Source organism: Emydura macquarii, unplaced genomic scaffold, assembly GCF_026122565.2.
Source record: "Emydura macquarii macquarii isolate MOO-44397 ecotype Brisbane River unplaced genomic scaffold, CSIRO-AGI_Emac_v2 contig_2207, whole genome shotgun sequence".
NCBI classification, from domain to species: Eukaryota; Metazoa; Chordata; order Testudines; family Chelidae; genus Emydura; species Emydura macquarii.
In genome coordinates this window covers 1,785,690-1,802,710 of record NW_027132344.1, presented here as the reverse complement: position 1 = coordinate 1,802,710, position 17,021 = coordinate 1,785,690, and the positions used below count along the sequence as shown (strand labels likewise).

Genomic DNA, 17,021 nt, shown 5'->3' with positions numbered 1-17,021 from the left:
AAAATAGCCAAATGCTTTTAAAGTCTCATTTGTTTGCATTCCTGCACTGGGCTAAATTTAGAAATGTGGAGTAAGGTGGGATCTGTTAGAGACAGTGATTATCAGGCTACTAGTGTCTGATTGGTGTAAATTGCATGCTGAGGAGACAGAAGAAGATGTAAATTAAAGTAGGGTGGGAACAACCCACCTGAAGTAGCCCTATCGTACTTAAAGCTTGGTGTCCAGCCATGTAAATTATACCAGAACCGATGCTCTTCTTCATCAGTAGAGATAGGTAAGTGGTAGCTTTAAGTGGCCTGTTAAAGAACCAGATCACATCTCAATTTAGCACTATCAGCCTGAGGGAGCCTTATTTACATGACAGTTGTTGTCATGTTAGTGTTTAACTAAATGTGATTTTAAACCAAGTTAGTTAAACTTGTGCAAAAGGCTGTGTGGACCATCTTATTTGGGTTTATATCAGACTTATTTAGGGTTACTTTAAGTTGATTATGAATCAGTTTAATCTAAACCAAACAAAGGGGGATTGCTCTGGCTGAAAAAAATCAGTTAAAAAACCCTTTCAGTTAAACTAGTGAAACTTTCTTGTGTAGAAAGATTTTTGGGGTAGCAAGCCCATGTGGGGAAGGTGGTGTAGTTTACCTGAGGAGGGGACTGGAATAAATTGTCAGTTGAGTCAATGTGGATTCCCTCTAGCTTCATAGCCTAGCTTTTGAATCTGGGCCACTGTGTAACCACAAAAAGTCTGTTTACCATGCTGCTACTGAGATAAACAGAGATTGTAAAGAGAAGGGGATCCAGGCTGTAATTTACAGCAGGGAGTACATATGCAGCAAGCATAACTGAAAGGCTATGGAAAGGAACATTGCCAGTTCTTCAAAATGTGTGAGCTGTTTTGTTTATCACTTGTTTTTTGGTTTTAACCAAAGACTAGTATCTGTGATTATGAAAAAGTTTAACATGATGAGCTGTGTCCTTCACAGGGTAGTATTAAATGCTGCCTTTTGTTTTTCTTCCACAGTAAAACCAACAGTTATTGATGTTGACATTTATGTCAACAGCATTGGCCCAGTGTCATCAATAAATATGGTAAGTGTCTTGCTAACAATTATTTTATCTGGACTGCTTGTCTTGGCATCAATACTTGCATTTAAAAGGGGGAAAAATATAAATGCCATTAGGATGAGATGTTTTGATTGAAAACAGTGAGAACTAAGTCAGCAGATATCATTCTACTTTTCAGACAATTCTTTTGTGCCTTTCCTAGGAGAAATAAACCAATGCAGCAGTATCACGCTGGGTGCTGTCTGTCTTAAAATACTGGTCTATCTTGAATGATAAAGCTATGATGTTCAGAAGGACACGTATGAAATAAGTGTGGTTTTAGGACAATGTTGCAAGTGATGTTTAAATGATATCGTTTAGGAATACAGGAAATAAAAATGAAATAGAAATGTTTCTATGTAAAATTAATCAATGTTCATCTTAAAAATAAGCCAGGTCTTCACAATATTATACATCTCTGTATAGAAATATATAGACATATATACATAAGATTTGGCTTTATAAGTGTTGAGTTAACTCTGGATCAAAATCGGTGTTAATTGTATCAGTGCATTTATTTACATGAGTTTATCAGATCTCCAGCATTGTACTATAAATCAGTGAGAGGATAATGTCCTTCAGTTTTCCCCTCGAGCTTTGGAGAAAAAAGGTCATCCTTAGTTGTACTGTATGCATGCAGGCAAGTGAGGCAGAACTGTGGGAAGGCATGTGAGACACTGTTTGTGTGTCTGATACTACTGGTGTGTCTGATACTAAGGCTATCCTGGTTCTAATCATAAAAATTAAACTCTCTTCTAGCTCACTGTTTTGTTGATTATTTAACATACAGGAAAGGCCTCAATGTTTTTGCAGTGACACATACATACTATAAATTGTGCTTCTTTATCTTGATGTTGACATAGTTACGTAGACTTGGATCATTTCTGTGTGCACAACTTTGGACTTCAATTCATTGATTCCAAACACTCTCCTTTGTGATTCCGAAATGGGGGCAGGAATTGGAGGAAAGGAAATTTTCTAATATTTTGATCTGCTCATGTCTAAAATCTCCTACTTAAATTCTCCAGGGCAGACACTTAAAATTCCATTGTGTGTGTTCCAAACCTAGCCAACGAGCCAAATCTGATTGCGCTCTGTGGGGTGCAACGGTAACATAAATTTTAAATAAGTGGAATTGTTCTTCCAGCTTACTTGGGAGGGGTGTGGGGGGAAGAAGGGACTGAGTTTGAAACTTTTGGTTCTGCGTTTGAATACCAATGCTTTTCTTTAATGGCTTGTTAATGTACACGTAAAAAATCCCAACACTGGACTCGGTGCAAATGGGAGATTTGACAAGTGAAGATGGAACAAATAATCTGTACTGGGAACATCAGTGTCACATTCTGCGACAGAGTGAAACATTTGGTTATAATTTTTCAGTTGAAGCACAGAATGTGAAACAATAAAGGCATCTGTTTTATTCTTAAATTGATAAATATATCATTCTTACCCTCCAACTACGAATCAAAGGAATGTGTCTACAGGAAGATCTCTTCTGCATGCATTCCTCTGGTTCATATTATTACAGTACGTATCTATAGAGCTCTGCGCGGATACAAATACATGGATCCGCATCCGTGAGAATAAATTTCTATCTGACCCACAATCCACCCTTGCTCTTTTAGATGTATCTGCATCTGCACCGCCAATCAACTGTTTGCAGTCAGCCACCCCCCATGAGCAGTTCAGCCCCGCCTGCCGCCTAACAGCTGATCAGCTGTTCCTGCCGTACCTGGGGCTGGCAGCTGCTCCAGCCCTGCATCAGAAGTTATGGAGGTTCCAGAAAGTAAATCCATGACCTCCGCGATCCACAAAAAATGGTCCCTGGATATCTGCCTCCGCATCCAGGGATGCAAATATCTGTGGATATAAAGCAGATATCTGTGGATTTGCAGGGCTCTGTGTATCTAGTGTGTGTCCTGCTCAAGGGGAATGAGAGAACTGAACTGCTGTCATATTAGTTTGGGAAGATTTATTTTCTCCACTCTTGTTCCTCTTCCTTGTTCCTTGAACTGGCTTGTAAATCCTGCTCTGTGCTGCTTGAGATACAGATGTATCTTCTTTCACAAAATACTATGGATTAACTGAAAATTTTATAGGAACTGCGCAAACTAAGTGGAGGGGAAAAAAAAATCTCTTCAAGTGAGCCAGCAGCGCTTAGAAGTCAATTTATTCTACAGTATAACAATGCCTGGCTTACTTATGCTTTAAGTCTGATGAGGAAATACATTAGAAACAGTTATTTGAAAAACATTCCCAAATGTGGCTGTGTAATATTTGGAGTGTGGTTGGCATGTTGATGTTTATAAAGTGGGTTAAACTTTCATGGCTGTCTACAGGGTTACGGACAACATAGTCTTGCTACTGGTGGTAAGTACTCCATCTCCATAAAATACAGTAGCACAATAGGTAAAAACACTGAAAATTATGTTCAGTAGAGCAACAGTAGGGTAAGAAGGTGCCTGAGCTTGTATTGTGAGGTAAATAGATAAAGTTTGAGGAGAGATTTCAGTGAGAAGAGAGGATGCAAAGAAATGTATAAGATTGAAAACTTTTCAATGAAATGTTAAAATTATGCATCTAAAAAACTAGGGATGAGCCTTGGAATAAACATTATTCTTTTGATACTTATCACATGAGGCTACTTTTTAATTAGTGCCAAGCTTCCCTGCTGGAAGTTGAGGAAGGAAAAAATATCAACTAAATAATAAGCAAAGTAACAGAAGATGTAGAGAAAAGTGGTAAAGGTTTTTCACCACAAAGCAAAGATATTAAAATATTCAGAAGGGATATTGTTCAGTTTTCAATAGAAGATTTTACTGTAGTCAGTGAGTGAGAAAGATGAAAGCCAAAATTATAAAACCTAGGTGCCTAAAGATAGCCTTCTAAAGCCATAGTTAGGCACTTAGAATATAAGAACATAAGAATGGTCATACTGGGTCAGACCAATGGTCCATCTAGTCCAGTATCCTGTCTTCCGACAGTGGCCAATGCCAGATTCTTCAGAGCGAATGAACAGAGCAGGGCCATTTTGAGTGATCAACCGCCTGTTATTCAGTCCCAGCTTCTGGTAGTCAGATGTTTAGTCTCCGAGCATAGGATTGCATCCCAGATCATCTTCACTGATAGCCATTGATGGACTTATCCTCTATGAATTTATCTAATTCTTTTTTGAACCCACTTATATTCTTGGCCTTCACAACATTCCATGGCAATGAGTTTCACAGGTTGACTATGTGTTCTGTGAAGAAGAATTTCTTTATGTATGTTTTAAACCTGCTTCCTATTCATTTCATTTGATGACCCCTGGTTCTTGTGTTATGTGAAGAGGTAAATAACACTTCTCTGTTTGTTTTTTCCACACAATCCATTATTTTATAGACTTCATATTCCCCTTTAGTCATCTCTTTTCTAAGAGGAATAGTCCTAGTATCTTTAACCTGTCCTCATGGAAGATGTATCATACCTCTAATCGTTTTTGTTACCCTTCTCTGTACCTTTTCCAGTTCTAAGATACCTTTTTTTGAGAAGGGGTGACCAGAATTGCACACATTATTCAAGGTCTGGCTTTACCATAGACTTATGTAGTGGCATCATCTATCCCTTTCCTAATGGTTCCTAACATTGTTTACTTTTTCGACTGCTGATGCACATTGAGTGGATGTTTTCAGAGAACTGTCCATAACAACTCCAAGATCTTTCTTGAGTGGTAATAGCAAATTTGGACCCTGTCATTTTCAATGTATAGTTGGGATTGTTTTTTCCCATGTGCATTACTTTTCACTTATCAACATTGAATTTCATCTGCCATTTTGTTGCCCAGTTACCCAGTTTAGTGAGATCCCTCTGTAACACTTTGCAATCAACTTTGGACTTAACTATCTTGAGTAGTTTTGTATCAGCTGCAAATTTTTCCACTTCATTGTTCACCTCCATATCCAGATAATTTATGAATATGTTGAACAGCACTGGTCCCAGTATAGATCCTTGCTATTTACCTCTCCCCACTGTGAAAACAGACCATTTATTCTATCCTCTTCAGTATTTCAAGTATTAGTTCACCAACAGGTGTGTGGAAAGGAGTTAATCTTCTTTTCTCTTCCAAGCATAACGCTTACTTGTTGCACCACTCGGGGTCAAATTGTATATTTCTCTCCTAGAGCTCAAACTCTGCTCATGTATATCTTTAAGTTTTATCAGTGATGTAATCTTGTGGATAAAAAGTAGGGTGTAAAATCCTTTTCCTTAAATTACAAAGTAGCTTGAGCAAATGTTGTAGATCAAGCTTCGTTAAAAGTACATGCCTCTGTTCTACTTATGATCAAACTTTAATATAAATGCTAATACTTCATTATTTCTCCATGTGAGTGAAAAAAGGAAACAGCTGATGAAACATGACTACTTCAGAGACAGTATGAAATTAATTGAAAGGAAACACCTGAGTCCATGGTTTCTGACTACAGTCCTGCATTTTTGGCACTATTTTATCTCAGTATAGATGTGAAAAACCAAAAGCAAGATCCATTTTTATATTTTACCAATCTGATGGGAATTTTAAGCCATCTCGGTAGAACTGGAATGGGCAGGAGTTAACTATGTAATTAGTGGTTTGACAGGTGCCCCCCAGAACTCCTGGGTAATAGTTTATCTCTAATGGAACTTGAATAGCCTATTGCAATCCTTTCTTGTCTTGAAAATTTTCAGGGCGTTTCTTACTATGGGAAGTGAAAACTAATATGGCATTGAACTGGGCCAGTTGCTAACTTTCCATTCTGGGATGCAGTTGAGGTTTCAGCCTTCTGTATTTATTGCATCTGCGAACAAGCAGCTCCCACAACATTCGCTAAAATAAATAAAATAAAATAATCTGCAAGGTTGATGTAGTTAGGAGCCAGAGAGTGTGAACCTGTGTGAGCATGCAATGGTGGGAAGGTAACCTTCCCTTTCTTTGTGCCCAGGCATGGAAGGAAAGCACTATTGCATTCTCCTGCAGTCCTTGTGCTCTCCTGACTGTAAAGTTGCTTCAGGCAGTAGCCTCTCTAATAGAAGGTTTTTGGGGACCTGCTACAGGCCAACTCCTTCTGTTTGCCTACTAATCCCCAACTGTTTCCCATAACTCTGTCAACATGGCTTCTATTTTATAGATACAGATATGTAATATATAAAATATGGTCCAGATAACAAGAATGCCTTCGTTGGCTCCTGACCTTGGACCTCTTTCTCCTGCTCTTAAAACTACAAAAGGAAGAGGTTCCACTTCAGGGTTACTACAACTTCAAGATGCAATGAGTGACGTCCCCACAGAGTTGTGAAGGGACAATAACTACCTTTCCACTTGCAGATCATTGGTCCTACAGAGGGTCCTATGAGCTCTGGTCAGTGCCATAGAGGTGACTTCCCCCATTCTGTGAAGGCAGTGGGATCTATGTGTAGAGGACCCCCTCTGCAAGAGGAATACTTGAGGTGCAATCTCGGCAGAGGTAATATTAGATAGCAGAGGAATCACTGGGCACAGTCAAAAAAGAAAGGAGAAGTTGTGAGGATAGATGGTAAACCAGTCCAGTTGCATAATGCAAAAGTTTGTCCCAGATAGCATTAACTTCAGAAAGAAAAGGGTTTTCCAGTGGTACAACGGTTATGTGACGTGACAGAGGTGACCAGTACTATACAAAAGCACTTTGAAAAGTAGAATCTCCACACCCATCCAAAATCTGCAGGACAGTATTTTTTAAAAAAAAGTCAATTTTATAAACATTCTGACATAAATTATACTGGTGAAAAATGGACTATGAACTGTGACGGTTAAAAGACACATTAGCTGGCTGGTTAGGGAACTGCCACTAGGCATTTCAAATGAAACTACATTAGAATTTTCCATTTGTACATTATGTCCCTTTAACTTTTGTCTCATCATATCTTTTTATACAGATAAGTTACAGAAACCCATCACTAGCCACTTCATAATGAAATATCATAAGGGATTATGACTTGTAAGATGTGGTATTGATGTCTCACAGGAACTTAGTCAGCTTTTACTGTTATTTTAGAGCATTGATATGTCCTTAATAATAAAAAAAATGAGTTTAGAAAGACCTCTTTTCTAGCAAAGCAAGCTAACTTTCATTAACATTCAGGTCCATTCTTGTTTTTTAAAATTTTCCTTTCATGTTTGATATTTCTACGTACATTTTTTTTTTTTTTTTTTTCAAATGCCACATACCATATCTTAATACCTTAAAAATATTTGGCCAATTTTAGTGCTACAGTTTCAAAATGATGCTCAGGAAATCAATGCATATGCATCAAGTCCCATTCTTTGCAGTAAGAGCATAGGGTCATAAGCTGCTTCATACACGGTAAAGCTTAATGTGGCACCACACGGTGCATTTTCTTCAGATGTGTCCTAGGATTGTGCATGAATGAATTAGAAAGGAAGAAAGTTGAAGTTGAGATATAATTCAGGAAACCTACATGAATGTATTTGTTTTCCAACATCTTCCTCTTCAAGAAACTCACTAAGGCAGAGAGAAACGTAGTACTAGGCAATTCAGTCCCTATAAAACCAAATTAGCTGTGTATACACCCAGTGGACACTCTTAACTCAACTTAGCATCTGAGATTGGATGAGGTTACAACCCGAGATGAGTAAAGGCTGAAGTTGTACTTTTTTTATGGCTGTAGTACCTGAAATCTTATTTCACTGCAGCTGCACACAGAAGGGTGTTTAAGAGCAAGTATGAGGAACATTAACTTATCTGTCCATAAAGTTGTTATTGCTTATCCACTGGGTAAATGCTCAATCATTTATTCTCATACAATTTGGAAATATAATTTATGTAGTGTTTCTTTTGTGCTTTTTATCATCACTTTCTTTTGTGTCCACTGTCTAGTTTGCTTCCTCATATCTTTATGTATGCTCTATTTCCTCTTTGTTCACAGTTCAGTGTTATAGAATAAAGCCAATCCTTTACACTTGTATGCCCTTTAATATATTGATAGACTTCTTTGAACTGCAATTTCAAAGTCCCCACATGCTCACTTTTCTTCTTTTCACTGACACCCTAGGTACTTTTCTAAAGATGTCTGAAAATAGACATTTGCCTCTTTATTACAAGCCAAGGATGGTATTTAAGTCTGAACTTCCAGTTGCATGTTTAGTCTCTACACCTGTTTACTCAAACTAAATATACCATTGAAGCATTTGCAACTATGGAAACATCATCTGACCAACTTAATGTACTAAGGCAAACCTGTTTTCAAACAAAATTGCAATTACTGCTGTATTCCACCCCACACCTCTACTTATTTTTTTAAGAGGTATAAAACAATTTCTTTATAGGCTTCTGTCACAGTTCAGAGTAACTGCACCTGTATTTTCCCCTCAGTGGTCCAGCCAGGGCATCCTCTCTCAGGCTTCCAGTTCCCTAGCTGCTGCCTTTCTGGATGAAGACCTGTTTCCACCTCCCCTTTCCCTACTTCAGACTGGGGTATTTCCAGTTGCACAGTTCCCTGCCTTCCCTGTTATTCCTAGCACAGACAGGTTGCCTAAGGACACCTGCTTGCTTTCTCCTAAAAATGGTTAACCACTGTAAATGCTACAGTTATACGGTACTACACAGAACTTTCTGTGCAACCCTATTTTATTCTTAAGGTAAAAAGCATTACAGAGAAAACATTTTAAAAGAACTTAAACATGTTAATAAGCTGATCAGAATTCTCCCCGATCCTAACATGGATTCTGACGGGCCGAATCCTTCCAAACCTACTCTAAGAAACAGGACACTTTATGGGCCAGGGGTCCTGTCCATTTGCTGGATCAGGAGGGACACCCTGGTCCAGTTTAAAAACAGGCTATTTATCCAAAAATCCCTTCTTTGTCTGTTGGTCCTTGGAGAATCCACTTTGAACTATATATGCAAAACTCACCGGGGGATGGCATCAAATTACATTAGCATTCCCCTCCTACTAGAGAGGGTACATACAATGACACAATAACACAAACACAATTGTATTTTTAATGCAAGATACCCCAAAGGTATTAACCCTCATTCAATAAGGTTTAACTTAATTTAATAAAATGTATCTTAATTCCATAAAGTTGGTTCAGGACATTACAAGAAATTGTCTGTCACAGCTTCTTTTATCATTCTCAACACGTAGCATGAGATACAACTTCTACAACAGAACTATACTGTGCCAGTCATTACTCTGCAGTTTGGAGTGTCATTTCCTTTGCAGATGTCTCCCTCCATTTTCTACCCACACAGTAACTACTTGGGAAAAGGGGGGTGGTTGGCTTATTTTACTTAGTGAGTTCAGATCATGAAAAATGCTGGAGGGTTTGTTCTCAAATAAACCTGACATTTATATCTTCAGATTTCCAGACTCCTATTCTGGTTCCCAGTCCGGCAAAACATGTAAATCTGTGCTTAACTTTAAATGAGTAGTCCCACTGTGATTAAGATGTTTAGCATGTCCCTAAGCATTTTGCTGGATCATACTACAGTCCACAAGCTATGCAGCCAGGGCCTTATCCAGAGCTCATTGACTTCCATGGACTGAACTCATCACCTCTCTGATACTGCAGAAGGTCAAAGATGTATTTTCGATTCATTTTAGTTTTGTTGCAAGTATTGTATAACATAGTATAAATGATTCCTAACAACACAATTAAAAGAGCCCCAGACTGCACAATCTCCACAGTAATGGGCATTACAGAAATTGCTGAGGCAGAATCAGGATGAAATGTTAGCTTCTTCAGATCTGAGCAATGCCTCTAAGAATTTTTAACAAGAAAGGGTTTCTGTGTCCTTCTCATCCAATGAATGCCAACTAAAAGCACACTCTCCTCTTGCACACAACTTGTGGATCATTTCCTTAATTCAGAAAACTATGGTAAAATGGATGTTAGGGATCTTACACCCCTATGCTTTTTTCCACTGGGTAAATTCTGGGTCTTCTTGCCAAGATTAGTCTGTTTCTTGGCTGTCCACAAACTCCTCAAGTTTGTTTTACATCTTGCACCAACCTTTCCCAATGTGTTTTTTTTTTTTTTTTTTTTTTTTTTTAAAAGAACCTTGCTCAATGGGTGTAGTGTACATTCTAGGTACTCATACCCAAAGTTTTTGGGTATACGACCCTTCGGTAATGGACTTGTATTACATTACAATGGAGGCTAGTATTTTGATAACAGCCCTCCTTAATGATATTTGGCAATTGGTTTTTAACTATTAACAACACTGTCTACACCAATGTAGATCTAGAGTAACTCCAGTTGAGTCAATAGGGTCCTTCTGGGTTTACAACAGTGTTTGATGGAGCACTTGAGTAGAATATGGTCAAATTGTCAAATGAATCACAGAATACTCTCCTTGTTTTCTATAGTATATTCTGTTGCTAAGGAGTCAGTTCCATTCACCAGCTACTCAGAACAATACCCTTCATTGTTCTTATTGACCTCAGATTCAATAAAACCCAGAGGACCTGGATGCCCTTTATATTTTCTTCATGACAGAATGCCACCCACCCAATCAGGCAACTTTTCATTTAGTCTCTCATGGCTTGGTATCAAAACTGGAAGAACTGTATCTCATTCACATTTCAAACTTTTAGTTAACACGGTGTCCCTTGAGTCACAAGTGCTCTCAGTCTGGTACAAATCAACTAGTTCTCCGGGGTGGTTCTATTGAATTAAGGAATATAATGACTGTTTAGTCCTTGAAATCTTAAAAATCTACAGAATATTAGTGATTCCCATTTCTGCAAAGGCCTTGATATATACAGACTCCACCATGCTTTCATTAAAAGTCAGATGTGTTTCTTGTTACAAATGAGCATTACAGTGATTTATAACTTTCTCAGGTTTGGAGAAAAGCCTCCCATGCTGCGAAAGTTGCTGATAATTTCCAGGTTCTTTGTATGTTTTCAAAGGGTCATTTTCCTCTTGCTGCTGCCAGTTCTATGGCTGCTAGATCTGTCTGCCCCCATCTCTTTCCGAGTGTTCCTTTCTTAGGATTAGACTTTGAAGGCAGAAGTAGTTCTGTTTCATACAATGCTAGTGGATCCTGGATTCACTGGTCTCCCCACAAAATCTAAGTCTCTGCTGGATCCCTCTGGATCCTTTTCTTATTGCAACTTTTCAAACCTTTCTACTTCTCTTGAGACTAGAGGGTAGACCTTTGTGGAGTTTCCATTAGATTTCCATAGTATTTCTGTGGGAGTGGGCAATTTGGCCCAGGGGTTTTGGAGTGAATCTAAAAGATTTTGAATAAATCACCCTCACGTTACAATGGAGCAGAATTTAGAGGCTTCCTCCACCAAAAATAAATAAATTAAATAAATAAAATAAAAAATCAAATGCGCTTGTAGACTACAAGCATCTCTGGTGAAATGTTTCCATCTCAAAAAAGCCAAATCTAGCAGAACTGAAAAGAGGGCTCCTGATATGAACTGTTTGATGGACAACATGCTGGAAATCGTAGTGACCTGTCCTTCTACTGATGGGGAGGAGATTACTCTCAAGGCAACTTGAAAAAGCAGCCTTGAGTTTTTCTGTGATCTTTACACAGCATTCTTCTAAAAGCACAGTAATTCTACTTGATACCTATGTTCAGGTGCATCCCAACATTGAAACTGCTGTTCACCTTTGACTCTGGATCTGAAAAGGGGGAGGACTTGACTCAATTGTTGCTAAGTACTGGGCCTATTTATAACTTTTCTCCCTCCTATGCAACCGCTACATGCCTTTGAGCTACAACTCCTCATCCTTTCCCTTACCATCATTAAATGTTCTTAAAATTCCACTAGTGTGGCTGTTAGTTTTCAGAGCTTTACTCTCCTGCTCTTCTCTAAAGAGAGAGTGATCTTTGCAATCTTCTAGCCCTATTTTTATAAGTTAAATAGTTACATATATATTGCAATGATGCAAAGTCATATTGCTGCTAATCATTCTCATATTTCTATTTGGACATTCACATAGCTGACATACTGGACTGAGCAAGGTCCCTATACAATATTCAAAATCTGCTATATCTGCCTTCAGTCTGTGTCAGTAACTATCTACTGAATCTTAGATGGGATCACCGCTTACAGTCCACTCAGGCTATTTCACAGACACTCAGGGTTTACCTTTCCCATTGTGAAACATTTGCTACTGGATGTTGTTCTCCAGATAGTGGCCATACCCTAGCTCATGTAGTCAACTAGTGGCTGGATTCACATTATGCCTGTATGACCATTTTCATTGTCATGTCCTAGAATAAAAGCTCAGACTAAGTACCTCATTGTCTGAAAGAACAGCTTTAGTCAGGGAAGTCTCCCTCACGCTCATGCAGGTAGTTTGTGTCTTCTGAGTCACTTTGCATATTTTGCAAAGAGTGTGGGATTTTTACAAGTGTTTAAGGAGTTAACCAGCCAGCTCCCTAGAGTAGCTCTTTTTACCCAGAAAACCTTATGTCTCCAACAGTAGTTTCTGGTTTAGCTCTTTTAGAGAGGGATTGAGGCACAAGAAGAACAAGTGGCTTTTTTTCCCTTGGTTACATAGTGACTAACTGGTTCAGCTGGAACTACAAAAAACAAAAAAAAAAAAAAAAAAAAAAAAAAACGTCTAGGGTTCCAGACTCCTACTGTAACCATGAGAGCCTGTGAATTTCACCCTTAAACTAATTCATCATTCTTGTAACAGTAGCTAGTAGAGTCAATGGATACTGACCTCTGTCATGTTATAAAGTATTAATCTTTTGCCATCCTGATCTATGGCAGGTTACTGGGGCCAATAAATAAATATAATTCTCTTACAAACTCACAGGGTAAATAAAACAGCTCTCTGTGTAACAATGTCTGTCATTTAATTTTATTGCTTTTGATGACTGAGGAACTGCAAACACTGAGCTATCAGCAGGTCTTCTCCATAGCAAATGAAAATGAAAGTTTTCCTCCTGCATTAATCAGCTTCAGTCCTGCTCTTCATTTCTCTGGGTGAAATTGTCATTTGATCACATGCTTGCTAAACATCTGGCCATCTTTAAGGCAAAGTAGTTTCAATTTCCCTAAATTGGGCTTCATGCATTATGCAAACATTTGTTCATTAGAAACTGAGATGAGCCATCAAGCTATATTGTTTGGTCAGAATTCTCTAAGCTTATGTCTTTCCTTTCAGTGCTAGTTTGAAATCAGGCCCAACGATGTAGGGATAAATTCAGTCCACTCAATCGTTTTTGTCTGTGACTCAATTAGGACTTTACACAGAGGCCCAGGTATGGTGCAGTAGCTGACTTTGCCTTTATTCAGGACTTAGGCATATACCTATTTGTAACGTTTAAAATAGAGTATTAACCATAAAAAGCCAAATGAATCGCCAAGGAAGTTAATAGAATTATGCCAGGGATACATTGGAGACATTATCCCAAAATATTCCATATTGAAAGATTAGCAATTAAAAGCAAACAAACAAAATCATAACATTTGTCTCAGCACCGAGTTTACTGAGTATTATTCCCCATTGTCTTCATCTTGTGTATTCATTTATAACACTGCCAGGAGAGGGAAGGCGGCATAAAATGCTACTAAACTGGAAAGGAACGATTAGTACTCACTTTGGTGTAAATGATGACACAAGGTGCAAGGCAACAATTAATCAGACTTGAGTCTGAGACACTGTAGTATCTACTGTATTGATACTATTCATTCCACAACTGTTCTATTGTTCATTCCACTGTGAAGGCAAACGTTTGGCCCGGATTTTTAGCTGGTTTAAACTGACATAGCTCCACTGGCTTCTATGGCACTCTGCTGATCTACACCAGCTGAGAATCTGGCTTTTTCTTAAAGATTCATCCTAAATGTTCCTTTCTAATTGTTTCTAAACTAAAGTGTCATTGGCTGCCTTCCTCTTTCGTATAATGTTAATGACTTTTGCGGCCGACCTCCCTACAATGTAAAGGAATGGATAAGAACTTTCTGGTTGAGACAACCTGAACATTGCTAATTTTCTCTGCAATATGTTTCCTAATCCTCTGGTGTATGACACTATATTTATGTAAATATGGCTGATTATTTCTTTGCCATCTGGACAGTTCTTTTAGATTGACAAGAAGAGAGGGAAAGCAAAAACAAATCTAGAAACCCTTTGAGGTTTCACTAAAGACACTAGACATATCTTGGGAGCAGCCTAATCAAAACAGAAAAGTAAAACAATAAGTATGTAATAGCTGTAGCAATGCTAAACAGGTAAACTGGTGAGTCAATGAAACATTTCAGGAAAAAAATCTTCAGAAATTTCACTGTGTTCACATGATCTGTCTTTTTTCCTTAGACTTTTTTAGAAATCTATCTATTTTGTGATAAACAAGACTATGATGCATGGATAAATATTCACATTAAGGACACTGTTTTTCAGTTTAAGTCAGGTCTGCATGAGAAGCTTTTGCCAGTATAATAGATCAGTTAGGCAGTGTTTTTTTTTTTTTTTTTTTTGCAAAAGCCCTCATGCAGAGGCAGAATACTGGCAAAATTCTACTTTTTGCAGGTATGACTTATTTCGCTCAGAGGCTCTGGAATAACCTATACCACTACAAGGCTCAGCTTTGCTAGTATAACCTGTGTCCACGGTAGGAGCACTGTACCAGTATAGCTATAACATCAAAACTTTCCAAGTGTAGACCTGGCCTAGGGGAACTAGGAATTGGTATTAGCGATACTGCAAAATCACATTTTTGCTGTTAGAAGTATTTTATATATATATACACAAAGTATACAAGTATATGTTAGAAGTTCACACCAGAAGTATTTGTAAGCAAAGCCATATCTGCAAACCTAGTATAGGCCTGGAATTATTTTTATTGAAAAATACTCACATCTTGCTCTTTAGATAAATAAATAACAGCATTTGCATAGATAACACAACTTTGGGACAGGCACCAACTTTTTGTTCTGTGTTTGTACAGTCCCTAACACAATAGGATCCATGATTGGGGCTCTGATGCACTATGATAATACAAATAAAAATTATTTTAACATTTAACTCTACACATGTACACTGAAGAATATTTAGCACCTCTGACTGAGACTCCATAGTGCTAGAACTTTAACAATCCACTTGGAATCCTACATAACACACCTTTTTTTAAAAAACATTCTTAAGGTCAAGAATTCAACATAATGAGGACCATTTCAAAATCTGGTAACACCTATGTAAAAGTGGCCTGATATTGGATGTTCAAAATCAAAATGCTGCCATTGGTTTCAATGTGCTCTGACAGTGCTCATCTCCTCTGAAAACCAGGCTACTTTTATTTGGATATTTAAAATAAGAATTCAGGACCCTAAGAATTTTAGGCTTTGCCAATTTTGTTCACTGTTTTTTTCCAAGAACCTGCAGTCTTTATACAAGCTAAACTTCAAGTCGTATGAATAGGAAATTTTTCAGTAGGTGGACTGCAGGATTTAATATATATAGAAAGCTCAGGATACAAAGCATAGGTAACAGTGATCTGACCTAATAAAAATTTGATTCAATGGAAATGTTCCAGGATTATAAATTCCTAGAGAAGGACATAACACATTATTATGTATACAATAGCTTTTCTTTTGCCAGATCAGCATCCTGTGTCTTTTTTAAACCATTAATCTTGATACATTTTGGCTATGAATAAAACCTCATTTTTTGCAATGTTGTTCTTCATCTCTATATACCTATATATTATGTAAAGTTTAAAAGAGCAAAGCACTGAAGGAAACATCGAGGTTTCTGGATAAGAACCAAGCTAGGGAGTTAATGTAGAAAATCCACATCTGACTATTGCGCGGCCTTGAGAAAGCCACTTACCTTCTCTGTGCGTCAAGTCCCTCATCTATAAAATGAGAATAATACTCAGTGAGCTACATTGAGATGGATTGAAATCTACAGATAAAAATGTACTATATAATATAATACTGAGTGGTGAGAGTAACACTTAATATTAGAAATAACAGTAAAGAGTTACACACTGGGTTCTAGCCTATTCCTGTCCAAAAGTCATTTTCTCTAGTACTGTAATATAGGGGTTCTGGAAGAAGACGGTAAAGATATGCTCATTTACATCAGCTGAGCAACTGGCCCAGGGCTCCCAATAACATGATATTTGTACTACTAATGGGCCTGATGCTGAAACCCATGCTCCCCCAAGAAGTCTCAATGAAGTCTAATGGAGAGATCTTTTGTGAACTGACAGATCTGGGATTTGGTGAAGGGAAGATAGCTTTTCTACATCAATTCAAATCATACAAAAGTGTTGTGTTTGCTTTAGTATGTGTTCCTACCATCTGCATTTTAATGATACTCTCACTGCTCAAATATAACTCAACTTCTTTTCAGCACTTCTCATTCATGAGATCACATATAATGTACACAGGATCTACCCATTGCATAACATGTTTACTTACTGTATTGGAAAACAATTTAATAATACTGGGCTCAAAATACATAGATCCCTTTATACCTGAACAAGCCAGATAAGAATTAAAACCAAATATTAAAAAAACAACAACCCTCATTTGTCTTACTGTTGATATTCAAACAATTCATTGGGGATTTCTCTCCAATCAGTTTTGCCTATTGCAATGCACCATAATAGAACACTACACTTCGTGTGTCCCCTTTTGAGAAACACTATAAATCTCCCCTCTTTTTATACCCATGACCCTAAGATTCCCTCAGTGCCAACTGGCAAAGGGTTCACTGTTCTATAACAGCAACTCTCGGGACTGACAAATCACTACATCTAGCACACTGTTTTCATAGTATCTATCTATAAAGAATGTCATGAGAAATCTTAAGTGAAAGCCAGGATCACACTGGTCATTGCATTGTGAAATATATGTACTGATACTTGTAAGGAGTTATATTTATATATGCTGGGAAATATGTTTTAATGTCTGAA

General features: G+C 37.8%; 1 protein-coding gene across 2 annotated transcripts in view; it reads left to right on the top strand.

The window, feature by feature from the left end:
* Nucleotides 1-17,021, top strand: part of GABRG3 (gamma-aminobutyric acid type A receptor subunit gamma3) — a 442,295-nt gene that overhangs the window by 27,665 nt on the left and 397,609 nt on the right. For both annotated transcript variants that reach the window (XM_067559980.1, XM_067559979.1), the window contains exon 3: nucleotides 1,022-1,089. In XM_067559980.1, the coding sequence (XP_067416081.1) occupies nucleotides 1,022-1,089 (68 nt within the window). The remainder of the gene's footprint in view (nucleotides 1-1,021; nucleotides 1,090-17,021) is intronic.